This window comes from Parambassis ranga, unplaced genomic scaffold, assembly GCF_900634625.1.
Source record: "Parambassis ranga unplaced genomic scaffold, fParRan2.1 scaffold_182_arrow_ctg1, whole genome shotgun sequence".
In the NCBI taxonomy this organism is placed as follows: domain Eukaryota; kingdom Metazoa; phylum Chordata; class Actinopteri; family Ambassidae; genus Parambassis; species Parambassis ranga.
Window position 1 is genome coordinate 31,144 of NW_021144740.1, and position 15,812 is coordinate 46,955.

The 15,812-nt window shown below is 41.4% G+C and overlaps 2 protein-coding genes and 1 non-coding gene across 3 annotated transcripts; all 3 read left to right on the top strand.

Moving 5' to 3' along the window:
- Positions 1 to 1,693: 1,693 nt before the first annotated feature.
- LOC114429633 (cytotoxic and regulatory T-cell molecule-like) lies at positions 1,694 to 7,474 on the top strand. The gene is made up of 11 exons (XM_028398334.1): positions 1,694 to 1,756; positions 3,031 to 3,171; positions 3,262 to 3,414; positions 3,522 to 3,641; positions 4,211 to 4,369; positions 4,731 to 4,934; positions 5,436 to 5,513; positions 5,654 to 5,719; positions 5,829 to 5,975; positions 6,154 to 6,240; positions 6,652 to 7,474. The coding sequence occupies exons 1-11, from the start codon at positions 1,711 to 1,713 to the stop codon at positions 6,825 to 6,827; spliced, it is 1,377 nt and encodes a 458-aa protein (XP_028254135.1). The 5' UTR covers positions 1,694 to 1,710; the 3' UTR covers positions 6,828 to 7,474.
- Positions 7,475 to 8,507: 1,033 nt separating this feature from the next.
- On the top strand, positions 8,508 to 12,623 carry LOC114429632 (heat shock cognate 71 kDa protein). Its single transcript, XM_028398333.1, has 9 exons — positions 8,508 to 8,609; positions 9,441 to 9,650; positions 9,958 to 10,163; positions 10,239 to 10,391; positions 10,481 to 11,036; positions 11,148 to 11,350; positions 11,541 to 11,739; positions 11,822 to 12,054; positions 12,179 to 12,623. Exons 2-9 carry the CDS (start codon positions 9,446 to 9,448, stop codon positions 12,374 to 12,376), a joined length of 1,953 nt encoding a protein of 650 aa, XP_028254134.1. The 5' UTR covers positions 8,508 to 8,609; positions 9,441 to 9,445; the 3' UTR covers positions 12,377 to 12,623.
- LOC114429635 (small nucleolar RNA SNORD14) lies at positions 11,386 to 11,478 on the top strand. Its single transcript, XR_003669854.1, has one exon. It is a non-coding gene; the product is annotated as a small nucleolar RNA SNORD14 (small nucleolar RNA).
- Positions 12,624 to 15,812: the final 3,189 nt, after the last annotated feature.

A 15,812-nucleotide genomic window follows, 5' to 3' on the forward strand; every position in this document is an offset into this window, starting at 1 on the left:
AATATTCCAAATGTCTAAATCCACACTGTTGTCCCGTTTGTTGTCTAGTCCGTGTTGTGTCGCTGTCGCTGCTTTTGTTTTTCCCGGGGCAAAATTTATGACGTCGCGCCACAATCAGGAAGTGCTTTGAAGGCCAGACCGTCCCATTTACCAACGGTGGAGGATCCTCCGGAGGATCCTCAGGAGGACGCGGCCTCCTGAGACCGCGTAGGCTGCGTCCTCCGAAGGATGCAGACCCTGAATTGGGACACAGCCCTTGTCTTCCCTGCACTCCCTGCCAGTTTGTCTCATCGTCCTTCATGGAGTTTGTGTCTCGTCGTGTGAGGATTGTTTTCATGCTGTGCCTGGACTCTGCATGTGGTTCAGGTTACGTTGCCATGCCTCGACACCTGTTCAGCATTACTCTGTTTGCCTCGTCACGAGTTTGTTATTTTTGCTTTTTGCCCTCCCGGCCTGTAATAAAGACTTTGTTTTGCCCCGTGACCGCCCTGTGATTCTGCATCTGTGTCCGCTTCACCCTCACAAACCCTGACAGTATTATTTCATACAAACATATGGAGCATATATCTTTTCTTTTCCTTTAATAATAATCACCAGTCAAACTTGATGTTGAAGATGAAGATGAAGATGAAGATGAAGATGATGTTAGCACTGTGATAAGACTGCCTACTGTCCTTGATGCTATCATACCTCATGATTCAGTATGTTGTAGTTCCACCTTTAGCAGCGATAAGTTGGAGTCATGGTTTCCTCTATGACTTTATCAGTGGAGGAATTTTGGTTTATTCTTCTTCACTGCATTGATTCAGTTCATTGAGATTTTTGGACATTCACTAACACAGAGACCTCTTAGGTTCCACCACAGCATGTGAACTGAGTTGTGGTCTGGACTTTGACTGGTCTGTTCTTATTTTTCAGTCATTCTGATGTAGAATGCTTTGGATCATTGTTCTGTTGTATGAACCAGGTTCCACCAAACTTGAACTCTTAGACAGATGGTCTCACCTTTGTCTCTAGAATACAATGACTGCAAGGTGTCCAAATCATTTACCACTGAGCTGTACAGTGTGTATGAGGTGTTTCTACTGAGACACTCGGACCCTCTACGATCAGATGAGTTTGTTTTACGTTTTCTCTTAGGACCAGTTAAGATAGTTTCCTTGCTTTCATCACCCCACTTGACACCTCTGTCAGACTTTCCAGAAGGTGTTTACAAAGCAGACCTCTCCTCAGGAAGCCACAGCCCTGTAAAAATATACCTCAGTGACAGTATGCGTGGTTCTTATAATTAGCCCACAGCCTCCTCACCTTTAAGGTCAAAGATCAAAACCATTATGATGGTTAGTTGTCTGACAAAGCTCCTTCACTGCTTTTAATGGTGACTTGTGAAAAAATGAGAAAATATAACATATAACACACACAACTTGTTGATGTAGCTTTACTGTAAGATGTCTGTTAGAAAAATTAACCACATTTACTTATAAATGAGCATATCAGTACTAAAGGAATTCATATTTAGGAAATATGTGTGAAACCTGAACTACTCACCCTGTGCTTTTTACTACAGGAATCACATGAGAATCCTTCAAATCAAAAAGTCTGGGGGAAACCACAAAGCTGTGATGTCATGGAAGGTCCCTCTGTGCAGTACAAATACATGCAGAGATGAGGAAATGAAGCAAAGTCAGAGAGCCACTGACAGTGAGAGAGATGGAAGTGAAGCTGCCGCTCTGCATGTTTACACTGTTCGTACAGGGTGAGTACTTTACTTTTGATATTTGTCGACAGAGTTTGTGTGAAAGTGGAGAATGCTGCAGTAAAGATGAAGATTGACACATTTTTCATTATTTCTGTGTTTTAATGGCTTTTGGCATGTTTCTGTTTATATTTTATTTTACTTTCTTCACATTTATTTTGGCTTATTTCAGTCATCAGTTTATTTTGCTGTATTTTATCTGTGTGTGGGGGCGTTTTGGCCTCTCCTCACTTTTTTAAATGGATATTTAAAAGTTAAGACTTTAGGGTATAATTTAATATGAGGTTTAGTTTACAATTATGAGTAGAGTTAGGGTGAGGGACTTAGTTGTTTTGGTTACAGATAGGGTTAGAGCTAGGGAATGCATTAGGTGAATGTCCTCACAAAGATAGCTGTAAACCAGGTTGTTTGTGTGTGTGTGTGTGCGCAGTCCTTCCAAAAGTACATTAGTAAGTTAAAGTAAGGTTTTTGCCACTTTAGCATTTGAATTTTATCCAAATTTTATATCCAAAAAGACTAAAATTCAACTTGTCAGTGCTTGAAGGCATGTACATGTATGCATGTATCGGTATACTGAATACATTTATCCATAGGCTGTATTATATGTTGCATAATGTACTTCTAGTACATCAAGCATTAAAAGCAGATATCTCAGACTGAATAACCAAAGTCTGAAGACATTTCTGAAGAAGTTTCTCAAGTTCCTACAAATTAAAATATCATTACATTTCCTGTGGTATTAAAATTTTTAGCTAAGCTGTGTATGAAAAGTCTTGCTGCTTTAAACCCACTGACCTTGGCGATGGTGTGAATATGCCCCCACATATGTGTTTTCCAAACACCTCGTCATTCACACACAGCAGGAAAGAAAAAGCACCCGAAGCCCCCATAACCAGCCTACAGCAGATACTTTCTCACACTCGAGATACTTTCACCATCAAATGACTGACCACAGTGCTTCCTGCCACAGATGCATAATATGCTTATAGGGGGGCTGCTGATTTTGTAGCTGCATACAGTGAAGACTGTTTTTTTCCCTTCACTACCTCCACACACACACACACACACACACACTGTAGTGATCGGCCCGTGGCAGAGAAAAGAATAGATGAGTCAAAGTGTGAACCTCTGTTTGGACACCTCTGAGTGAGGGAGGGAAACATTCTTCCACTGACTTCATGATTCCAACAGATGATTGATGTTTTGTTACATGTGTTGTTTTGTGCTGCTATTGTACATTTTCAGTGAAATCAAGGTTCCTTTTTTTTTTGCAGTTTCGCTTGCTGTGTGGCAGCGTGTGACTGTGATGAAAGGTCAAACACTTAACCTTAGCTGCCCTATTACTAACGCTCAGAAGACCCATGTGGACTGGAAGAACCCTAATGGGTTTATCATGTTCTTCAATGGAAACCAAGGTAGAGGTCTTGTGCTTTACTATATACATAATACACATATGTATAGGCAGACTTGTGAATGAACTTAGACATATTTGTATATCTTTTCAGCACTAAAGGACGAACGCTACAGCATCAATAAACTGTCCAACTCAGAATTTTCCATCAGCATTTCTAACGTCACCTTCAAGGACGGAGGCAATTACACATGTACCCGCTACGGGCGCCGCACAAGAGAAAGGAAAGTGGAGGTGACGGTGCTGGGTGAGTGTGATGTTGCACCACTGACAGTGGTTCAGTAACATTAATATCACAGCTACATCTTTAGTTGTCCAATATTTCAGCTAACATTTGCTCTGTTTTTTTTAAAGGCTATCCTAAAATGTCCGTAGTGAAGCATGAAGGAAAGACTATCGTAAAATGCACAGCTGAAGGGAACCACTTCCCCCCACAGATCTCCTGGAAATTCAATGACCAGCATGAATTTCTTGGTAAGTTTGAAGGAAATGGCTGCTAACTTCACTAATATAGATAAATAATTGTGATTAAGGAAGAGGCAGGAAGGTGTTTATTCTACTGTATATGTAGACTGCTCCCTTTCTGAAACAGTATTCTGTATTATAATAATTGTATAACACAATAATCACAGATTACTTGTAAAGGGATGAACCATAAGAATATGGCCTTGTATTTGTAACTAAGACAAATAATAACTGACAACATCTGGGTCTTGTAAAGACTTCTGTTTGATAAGAATACATCAAGAATCAACCACCAACAAATCTGATCTTTCATTTCCAGAAAATGCTTTGATGCTGTTGTAGCTGTATTAAAATAAGACTCACTGTTGTCTTTGTTCGCACTTGTGGGCTGGATTATAACAACTGTGACATTTAGACGTTCTTTAAGTTTGTCTTCTAATGAGGGGGCTCAACACTTTAACAGACATACACTCATTTCTTTCATTTTACACACATAAGAAGTTTTTTTAATCACTTAAAAAGAAGCTTCTTTTTTGGATGACTCACAGATGCTATAATGCTGTCTTTTTTCTCCACAGGACAAACTCCTCATGTCTATCAAGAGGGTAAAAAATTCATCTCCATGGGCATGCTGCAGGTTCTGTCAGTGGTGAACAGAGTCACGGTGAAATGTCTTGTTCGCCACCCCGCCCTGCACTCACAGCACCTGATGAACTTTGTCAAAATTGGCCAAGACGGTGAGTGTATTTCATCAAATATCCAGCAACAGGGAAAAAGTAACCGACACTTGTTGAAATTACCTTAAATGACCTTCTTCCACATAACAAGTCCTATTTGAGGAACAGTGACCGCATAGTAGTGTCATCACAAACCAGGGAAAGCACTGGAGTTTTTTTTATCTCCATGACACTGTCCAAAGCAGCCATGTGAAACTAAGTGACCAAAACAAGACAGCCCCATGTCACTTCCTCTTTCCTGTGTTGTAGTCTGGTTTCCTGTATTATAAGAGACAAAAAACATGATTCATATGTCAGAATAAATTTCCACTTTAACTGTGTTGTTTCTTCTTAAATAACTTAAACCCTCCTTCCTTCACAGTAAGAAGATTCCACGGCACAACCACCACAAGTTCTCCCACAGTTCAACCTCAGGGGTCAACAACCAGTGTGTACAGGCATGATAAAACAACCAACAGGCCTGTTACCTCTGACCAGCCCCCTTCCTCTTATGACCAGACGACTGTTACAGCACCTACTAGATTCCCTGCTGATACATCCACAGGCTTGCATCTCAACACCAGTGGTGAGTGAAGCTATGCTCATTTTTTTTGCAGTTATCATGCCACAGTTACATAATTAATAACATATTAGACCACACACAAAAGAACCCACCCTAAGAAACTAAATCAATCTAATAAGATCAAGCAGGGGTAAACTGTACTTTATAAAATAGGCCAGCCACAATGTGACACTATGTTACAATAGATGTATGTTACACCATGTGTCTGTGAGCCCGTGGGATGGAAACACACAACAGTACACACACACACAGTACAGGCTTAACTACCGCTGTGGTTGTGATGTGACGCGTTGTGTTTCCTGTGATAGCGATCTCAGAGTATGATGTGAAACTATCATCTTAGATGTAGGCTATTCATAAATTCTGTGGACGGAACAGTGAATCTGTTCCAAGATAAATGTGCACATTGGCCTTCCAGCTGTGAACATCTGTTATATTCACTGTAAAAATCAAAACATCTGTTTTCCTGTGAGGGTTTTTTTTTTAAACGTCATTTTTTTGTAGATGACTCAGGAACCTCTGCAGTACCAGGCTCCACACAGATGAACAATGACACCAACAGTACAGCAACAAGCACAGCAGGTATGAGAACAGGATGTCAGATCACACTGGATCCACTGAGGCCATCTAGTGGTATTTCTGGACAACTGCAACTTCCATTTTGATTGCTTCAGCAGCTTGAATAGTTCATCTTGTATTAATTGTTGTCTTATTCCTTAAAGGCTGGACATCAGTCTCTGCGACAGAGGACACCACTTTTTATAATGGTACAGAGAGAAACAAAACAGGTAAATTCACACTGCGACACCAATATCTGCATGTAAGAGACATTCAGTAGCTCTTGTACGAAAATGATTGAGATAAGTGACCAAGATTTTGGATTCTGTCCATTTCCAGAGACCTTTGACTCAAACAGGCACAGCGGAAGTCAAGGAAACTCATCATTGCTGGTCTTCCTGGTGACATGTCTGATCTTCTGCCTTCTGGTGGTGGTTATCTTTTTTGCTATCAAGCTGAGAAGAGCACACATGGCCTGGAAGAGAGGTGAGGAGAGCACACAACCTACCACACAATTTTCTACACAAAAAACATACAGAACAGGCTGTTATCTTGAGCTGAGAAACATACAGTATATGTCGCATTTTCAGCTACTCAAAAAGACCATTGTGTTTTCTTTTTATTTTAGTGTACTTAAAAAACATGACAGTTTTTATTGTTACAGAAAATGAAGATTCTGATCCATCGGAGGACAGCAGTAAATCCAAGTCAAGCCAGGAGGAGAAGAACTCCCAAGGACAAAGACGAAGAGGTATGTAGAAAAATCTTCTTGTTACATACCTGCAGGTCACTAAATCATTTTCATTATTACCAACCACAGAATAAAGGTGCCAGTGACAGGAAAACATGCATTAATTTGCTTGTATTTACTGAATAAATGTGATTTTATTACTAATAAATTTGAGTTGATTAAACTTTCAACCCACTCTGATTATACTCTGTATTACTATTCTTCTATGGTTACCTACCCACCACGCCCACCAAAGGTTATACCTCGGGGTTTAGCAATAGCTACACCATGGTTCATTTGATATGTTTTTTATTGTTTAAAGTGATTAATTTCTTAGAATTCATAACAGTGTTTTCTTTTTTCCTCAGAAACAGAGCTGTATGTAACAGAGCAGCATGAAATGTAACCCTCCCTCTCTGTCTCTCTTTTCAGGGAACATCAGCACAGCTTTCACTCAGTATGTTATTGAAGAACCAGCAGTGATAACTTCAGTGTCAAACACAGCTGCAGTGACAGCAGCAGAGAGTGTAAACAGAGAGCAGGCCTCTCATCCTCGAGGGCCAGCACAGCCTTCGGACAAAAGTAACATAAAGGAGACATCACTCTAACAGTGTCATCAGGCTCTCAGATGAACTTTATTCACTGCGCTGCTTACACACAGTGAAGAGTAGTCCTCATTCATTAGTGGAACACCGTGCTAACTGCTCTGCAGCTCTCTCTCTGGCCGCCGCAGCCTGCTAAGCTCACTGTCATGGTCCATTATCCTGCTGGAAGTAGTAGTGATATGAATGTGGTGAACTGTGACTGTGAGTTCATGCACAGTGTCATAAATAATATTCAAACAGGCTGTGGCATTCATTGCCCGGTGAACCATTACTAAAGGTCAAAGCAGCAGCACCAGTCTGGACTGATGAAACACAACACATTTATAGATCCATGCTGGTGACGCCAAATTCTGAGCCTTCCGTCCTCAGCCTCAGCATAAATGGAGGTTCATAAGATCAGGCTATTTTTTTCAGTCTCCAATGGTCCTCAGCAGCCGGCCTGTCACCAACAGTCATGTCACAGTCACTGATGGTGTCCTATGTCCTTATTCTGATGTGAACATTACCTAAAGCTCCTGACCTGTGTCTGCAGGGTTTCTGCATTGCACTGCTGCCACATGACTGGCTGATTGTATGAAAAGGAATGTGTTCTAATAATGTGAATGTATATGTGTATACACAGAATAGTGGCAACACATTATTGAAACCGTAGTACTGTACTGTATATATATATGTGTGTGTATGTATTTTTTATGTTTGTACTTTGTATTATTATAAAAATAAAGATTATTTTGGTAGACATGTTTACACTCACAGCTCTTTATAGTATCAGAAACATAATTAAGGCCATGCCCTAGTTTGAAGAAACTGGATGTATATAATACTGTAGAAACCTGGGGATATATGAAGCTATCAGTACAAAGAGCTGCTCTTAGTAAGGCAATTCTATTCTATTTCTTAGAATAAAAACAATATCCTTTTGAATTTAGGACTAGATACTTGTAAAGAAAGGTTATTTATACATCTTAGTGTTAAGATCACTTTCAGTTTTGATTTCTCTCTGGTGAACCAATCACAATTACAAGAATGTGTCACACTTAATACCTGTTTATACTTTATGTTCCCTCGTGTTCAGAGCAGCTTTGCTCTTAGATCATTCCTAAACTAAACCTTCTCTCTCTCTCTCTCTTTAAATACTCTGCTGGCCAAAAAAAAGAAAAAAAAAGTAAAACTAAGAGATATCAAGAGATAACTTAAAAGAAATGATACCAAATTCTGCATATGACCAAACTCAGGATAAGACACAGATCAAGATGTGTAAAACAATCCATTATGTTTCCATTAATATGTGTGTTTTATAATAATTGTATTATGTATTCATAAAAATATGAAAACACTGTACAAGAGCAGTCGTTTTGACATAATGTAATTCTCACTCTAGAATGTATGTGTGCATAACTTGAAATACGTTCAGTAGAAGCCGAATGAGAAGTAGAGAACAAGCAAATCGTTTGTCTTTAAATCTCTTCGTGAGACGCGTTTAATAACGTGTTTCTCTTCAAACGAGAGCAAACGGCCATGCGGTCATTCATGGCGATTATGAAACACAGAAAGGAGGAAGTAAAGTGAACCGACATTAGCGTCATCAAAAATACTTAAGCTTGATTGGTGTACTTTTGCGGAAAGACTCAAACACTCGACGCCGATTGGGTGCGGTGCCGGTTATATATAAAGCTCCATTAGACGTTTGTCTTCCCTTCCCTTCTCATTCCGGCAAGGTTGATCCTCCCTCGCCGTTGTCCATTCCAACCCCGCACTTCTAGTCAACCTCGGTTCATCAAATCGGTAAGTAAGTTTTGAATGCGTCAAAGGCGAGTGTAATAATAGTGTATCTGGAAACAAATATTCGCGCTCATCAAGGTTCGTTTCGGAAAACCATTTCTTGGCGCTTTAATAAGAGCACCTATATCTTGGGGTTATCTTATTTATGTGATGTAGCTGACCTGTAATAACGTAAATAACGACACACGGTTATACTTGTTCTGGGCTGTGAAAAATGGGCTCAGATGGTGCATATGTTACCGGTCGCTACTTGGAGTGCGGAAGGTGGGGGTTGGGATTGTGAGACGTTCCAGAATGTTCTCGAACAATCGCTGTGAAGCTACCCGGAACAAAGTGACTTCCGGTTGTTTTTCAGAACAAAAGTCTCTTTGTCTTTGCAGATACATTGAATTGGAAATCCTCTTGTTGCCAGACGTTGATAATTTACAATGTTTAATCTCCTCTTTCTAATAAGATTTTTATTATAAATGGTCAGTGCGTATATAGTAGATTTAGTTAATTGTGTATTTCCGGTCCTACCCCGACACCGTGTCGCAAACTTGATGCGTCATGATCACGTGTTCGGCCCAACGCCATGCGCCCTTAGATTTTCTTTGCCGCATTGTCTGCCTTTCGGTTTAGTGCTACAGAGTTGTAGTATAAAACAATGTATTATAGACTAAGGCGGTTTAATGAAATACTTTTGATAGATGTCTAGTAGTTTATAAATGTGATACACTCGTTGATGCTTTACTGTTACAAGTTTATGTGATTGGAAGTAAAACTGAACTTATGTTGGAATTTTTGTAATTGATGTGACCCATCTTATGATTTTTTTTTTTTGTTTTGTTTCAGAAACCATGTCAAAGGGACCAGCAGTTGGCATCGACCTTGGAACCACCTACTCCTGTGTTGGTGTGTTCCAGCATGGCAAAGTTGAGATCATTGCCAACGATCAGGGAAACAGGACCACACCCAGCTATGTGGCCTTTACAGATAGCGAGAGGCTGATTGGTGATGCTGCCAAGAATCAGGTTGCCATGAACCCCACCAACACAGTCTTTGGTAAGAATGTAGAATTTGGTGTTCAACAATGTTTGCATTCTTGTCAGACCTGCCAGCTAAAATGAAGTTGGCATCTTATGTCACACTATAAACTTGACACAAGAATAAGACTGACATTAGATTTTCTGATTGTTAAAGCACACTCACTGTGATGACACTTACTCCTGCCATTCGTAGTTTCCACCAGAGGTCAAAAGACCAAAGATGGCACAGATCCTTCCTTGGATGTCTGAGTGATTCCCAATGCCAGCTCATACACTTCTGTTTTTTTTTTCTTTTGTTTAAAGAAACCTGCTCTCTTTTGCAGATGCCAAGCGACTGATCGGCCGCAGGTTTGACGACTCAGTTGTGCAGTCTGATATGAAGCACTGGCCTTTTAATGTCATCAATGATAACACTCGTCCTAAGGTTCAAGTTGAGTACAAGGGTGAATCAAAGTCCTTCTACCCAGAAGAGATCTCTTCCATGGTGCTGACAAAGATGAAGGAGATTGCTGAGGCCTACCTTGGAAAGGTATTCTTAACTGCCCGATGGATTAAACACTTATGATTTGAAAAAGATACAAGTGTTTTGCTGATTCCCTTTCAGACTGTCAACAATGCCGTCATCACAGTACCTGCCTACTTCAACGATTCTCAGCGTCAGGCCACAAAGGATGCTGGCACAATCTCTGGGCTTAATGTTCTCCGTATTATCAATGAACCAACTGCAGCTGCCATTGCCTATGGGTTGGACAAGAAGGTATGTGAAAACTAACACTTCCATTATAACTGAGGCTGTTGATCCTTGAGCTAGCCTTAAATATTAAGCATTACTGCCTATAATTCTAGGTTGGCTCAGAGAGGAACGTTCTCATCTTTGATCTTGGTGGTGGTACCTTCGACGTGTCCATCCTGACCATTGAGGATGGCATCTTTGAGGTCAAGTCCACTGCTGGAGACACTCACCTTGGTGGTGAGGACTTCGACAACCGCATGGTCAACCACTTCATCACAGAGTTCAAGCGCAAGTATAAGAAGGACATCAGCGACAACAAGAGGGCCGTGCGTCGTCTGCGCACTGCTTGTGAGAGGGCAAAGCGCACCCTGTCTTCCAGCACCCAGGCCAGCATTGAAATTGACTCTTTGTACGAAGGAGTCGACTTCTACACCTCCATCACCAGAGCTCGCTTTGAGGAGCTCAACAACGACCTCTTCCGTGGCACCCTGGAACCAGTGGAGAAGTCCCTGCGTGACGCCAAGATGGACAAGGCTCAGATTCATGACATTGTACTGGTTGGTGGCTCCACCCGTATCCCCAAGATCCAGAAGCTGCTTCAAGATTTCTTCAATGGAAAGGAGCTCAACAAGAGCATCAACCCAGATGAGGCTGTGGCCTACGGCGCTGGTAAGGCATTTTATCTAAATTCCAGCACCATTTTTCATTCCTTAAGTTAATGACTTGCATTATTTAAATTTGCCGTTCATCACCGTAATTTTTTTTATCTTGTATTTACAGCTGTCCAGGCTGCCATCCTGTCTGGAGACAAGTCTGAGAATGTGCAAGATCTGCTGCTTCTGGATGTCACCCCTCTGTCCCTGGGTATTGAGACTGCTGGAGGTGTCATGACTGTCCTGATCAAACGTAACACTACCATTCCCACAAAGCAGACACAGACCTTCACCACCTACTCGGACAACCAGCCTGGTGTGCTGATCCAGGTGAGGATAACATCAGTTGCTGGCCTCCTGAGGTTTTGCTGTGATGACGCTTATTCCTGCCATTCGTAGTTTCCACCAGAGGTCAAAAGACCAAAGATGGCCTAATCCTTCCTTGGATGTCTGAGCGAAGCATAAGTGGCACAAATCTAGATCCATAGTCAAATGTATGCTAACGGTGCATTCTTTTCAGGTTTATGAGGGTGAGCGTGCCATGACAAAGGACAACAATCTGCTCGGCAAGTTTGAGCTGACTGGCATCCCTCCTGCTCCTCGTGGTGTTCCTCAGATTGAGGTGACATTCGACATTGATGCTAACGGCATCATGAATGTCTCTGCAGTTGATAAGAGCACTGGCAAGGAGAACAAGATCACCATCACCAATGACAAGGGTATGACATCTGTGACCTGATTCAAATATGAATTATTATTCCGTTATTTCAGGCATGCGTGATTAAACACTAAAATTGACAGGTCGTCTAAGCAAGGAGGACATCGAGCGCATGGTCCAGGAAGCTGAGAAGTACAAGGCAGAAGATGATGTGCAGCGTGACAAAGTGTCTGCCAAGAATGGCCTGGAGTCATATGCTTTCAACATGAAGTCCACTGTGGAGGATGAGAAGCTTGCTGGCAAGATCAGTGATGATGACAAGCAGAAGATCCTGGACAAGTGCAATGAGGTCATCGGCTGGCTCGACAAGAACCAGGTAAATGATGTCACTTTTTCACTCTATGCAAGATCAACTTGTCAAGTTTCAATTTTAAACTCTTGGACATGACTAACCTGCATGAATCCTTAGACATAACTAAATGAACATTCTTCTTTGGCAGACTGCCGAGAGGGATGAATATGAGCATCAACAGAAGGAGCTGGAGAAGGTGTGCAACCCCATCATCACCAAACTGTACCAGAGCGCAGGTGGCATGCCTGGTGGTATGCCAGACGGTATGCCTGGTGGCTTCCCTGGAGCTGGCGGTGCTGCACCTGGTGGTGGCTCCTCTGGACCAACCATTGAGGAGGTCGATTAAACATTGCATCACTCCAGCTGCTACCTCTGAGATGTTTTAAGAAAGTAACCCTCTTATAGCACAAGTTGCAACGCGCTTAAGAGTGTAATTTAATGACAAAAAGGGTTCAGGGATCACAACAATGGCAATGTTTGCAACAAAACTGGAACAGTTGTGGGTTTATTTAAGCAGTCACTTCACATGTTATGGTTAAATGTTTTGTATACGGAAATGTCACTGCCTTGACAATAAATCTTCTAACCCTCTACTGGTCTCGGTCTTTCTTCCTTGCTCTGCTGAACCCTTTAGTTAAAGAATAATGGTGTTTGTGGTCATGAGATGACCTAGACCTAGTTAAAGTGTATAGCAATAACAGATGGTGCAAAGATACACTTTATTGCTCTGGCAGGGAAAATTGTTACAGAAGCAGAATACAATAGTGGTCTTGCAAATTATAAAACTGGAAGTCAAGTGTAAGCAGGTTGCTTTTTTCAGTTAAGCCTTGTTCCTTAGAAGGACCCAATGCGACACCTAGTGGCCAAATGGCTTGTCTTTAAGCAACGAGCGGTTTAAATCATGTACATCTGTAGGCATGTGGGCCAGTAATAAAACAATTCGCAGTACAGATACATAAGCAGTTAAGAGTTTATGATTTTGACAATTTAAAATGATCCGACGACCTTGCCGGGTAACGCATGTTGGCATATTGTGTCTGCGGGGTCCGATATCTACTTAAGATGCAAACAACTAGGTGCCAGTGTTTTAATTACGCCTGTTTGACCGTAATAATGTTCGAGTGTTCGTGTAACTACAAAGTCGGAGCTGCAGGCTGAGCACCTGAAGGCAACATATGTGCGTCGGTGTTTCCATGGTTACATTGTTGTAGCAGCAGAGGAAAATGGGTGAGTATCTAAACCACTTTGCCTATACCTGTTATTTGAATAGTTTAGATAGATTTAGTTTGCTTTGTAAATACAGGGGAAGGCAGGAGATTCATTTACTCGGGTTAAACTGAAAAGTTTTAGTATTTCCCCGACTATAAGCAAACCAGACGACTGCAGCGCCAGCTGTCAGAGTTGGAGCTGATGTACAGCAGCTCAGGAGAAATACACAGACAGTTCTCTGTAGTGTAAAGTGTTGTTAGGTCACTGAGGTTCCGCCGTATGAATGGGACCGAGCAACAATGTTTAGGCCTATCCCTGAAAACACGCTAGTAAATAGGCTCTATTAGTGTGTTTTCCTGCTCTGACGCACGTATAACTAATGGAAGATGGCTGTATAATTCTATTATGTGTTCACTTTCGAGGCCCCCGTATTGTTCACGGTGGCTCATACTGCGATCTTCTAGTGGATTCCTAAATGAAATGTAGCCTATCTATTTTTACGCAGTGACATGTCACGATGTTTTTTTGCCTCTGATTAAAAACATTCAAGTGGTCATGCAAACACTCTCAAATGAGCACGAACATTCTAACATGTCAGTAGTAGTATTACTGTTATTAGAAACACCTGGAGGCCATTTGACTTTTCAACTGAAAGACAGTAAATAACAGTGTACTCTCCCAAGTTACTATGAAGCCAAAGTAATTTGTTACTCAGGAGCGGAACCTTTTAAATGCTGTTCTTGCTGTTTATAAAAACCTGTGACAGTGTGTCATGATGCCTTTTTGAGCTCTGTTTGAAAAGCACTGTTTGTGTTTTGGTTGTATTTCCTGTTTTATTTAGAAAGTCTGGTTTGCCCTTGGTGTCTGTGTTTCACTTCCTGTTGTGTTTACCTCCTTGTTGATTGCCTGCCTCGCCATGATTACCTGTGTCTTGTTACTTCTTTGTGTATTTAGTGTTTTAAGCTCACTTTTTGCACTGAACTCTTAACAGAACTAGCTGACCAAGACATGAACCCAGAACATGTTTGCGTTTGAAAGCCTTGAAGAGCACAAACGGGTGTTGCTGTCTGCCTCAGTTTGAGTCACTGTGTTGGGACTCGCCTATAGGCTTTAACCTCTCTCACGCAGCCGGGGGTCTGGTGCACATTGTTGTTGTCAGACAGCCAAAGCTCCAGCTGCACTCCCAGTGCCAGCCCCAGCTCTACTTGCAGTGCCTGCCCCTGTTTCTGGTCCTTTTTCTGCACTGTGACACAGTGTAGGCCAACATTGTCAATGGTACAGTCTCTGCTGTGTCATGTCACAGCAGAGACTGTACCTATCAAGGCAGCACTTAAACATGTTCATTTAAACGGCTTGTTTCTGAGTTTTCCCTGTTATCCCTCATGATGGATGTCAAGCCAATGAGTCTTACAGATAACAGATATATTACCAACCTTCTCTTGTTTATTTCTGATGACAGAGATAAGACCTCCACGAAGCAGACGGTCCACCCACAACAGGGACATGGATAAAGGATTCACACAGGGAAAGATGCACAGTCTGTTGAAACCTGAGGACCAGAGGCACCCTCCATTAGGACAAGCAGCCCTTGCCAACCTGTGGGGCTCTGTGGAGTCAGACACAGAGAGCTTGGCCCAGGAGAGAGCGTACCATAAGCGCCATGGCCATTATGATTTCCTACAGAATGAGAGTGCTGATAGTTTAGATGAAGGTTCAAAGAAAGAGGAAACTGAAGATCTTCAAATGTATGATAGTCTAGAAGTAAGAACACACACCCATGCAAAGAACAAGAACCCTGTCCTTTTGCAGACTGAATATTCCGAAACTCAAAGAGATGAAAGAGAAGGAAGAAGGTAAGCTGACCTATTTTATTCTTTGTTTGATAAATAATAGATGATGTTACAATTAAATGGTGTCCAAAGCATCTTATGCATATCTGGCATCAGTCTGGGCCAGAAAATGGAAAAATAAAAACACCACACATTTCCAAGCTGCCCTAGAGCTGCACAACATGACATACATTTAACATACATGTATGTCATGTATTCAGTTTGGCCAGTAGATGGCAGCAATTGTTGGTATTAGGACAGACCTGAAACCGCTAAACTGAAATGTTTTATTTTTTTGTGTGAAAATAATAATAATAAAAAAATAACTAGTTTTTAATGACAATTTTGTTTTTCACACAGAGTGTGAAAGCTTCACATTAGTGCCTGTGAAACCTTGTATATCACAATAAATCTATAAAGGTGTCATAATATAAAGCACTCGGTGTGAGATTTATGCCTGACCTTGTTCATTTTTCCTATTGAACCAAACTCACTTTCACTGTCTGTGGCAAATTAATTAAAATTAAGCAGATAATAGTGCTGCTTAGATGGAACACAACAAGGAGAATAGCAGCAGCAATCAAGCCTTCTACTTTGAAACAGCACAGGGATGACAAAGGATAAATAGCCTTCATTCATCACTTCACAATAAAACGGTGTCAGTAATTTAATGAGATGCAGGCACTGATGGTACATGTTGCGAGAATGGCCTAATTCAGGTGCTTTCAGAATAACAGCTTTCAT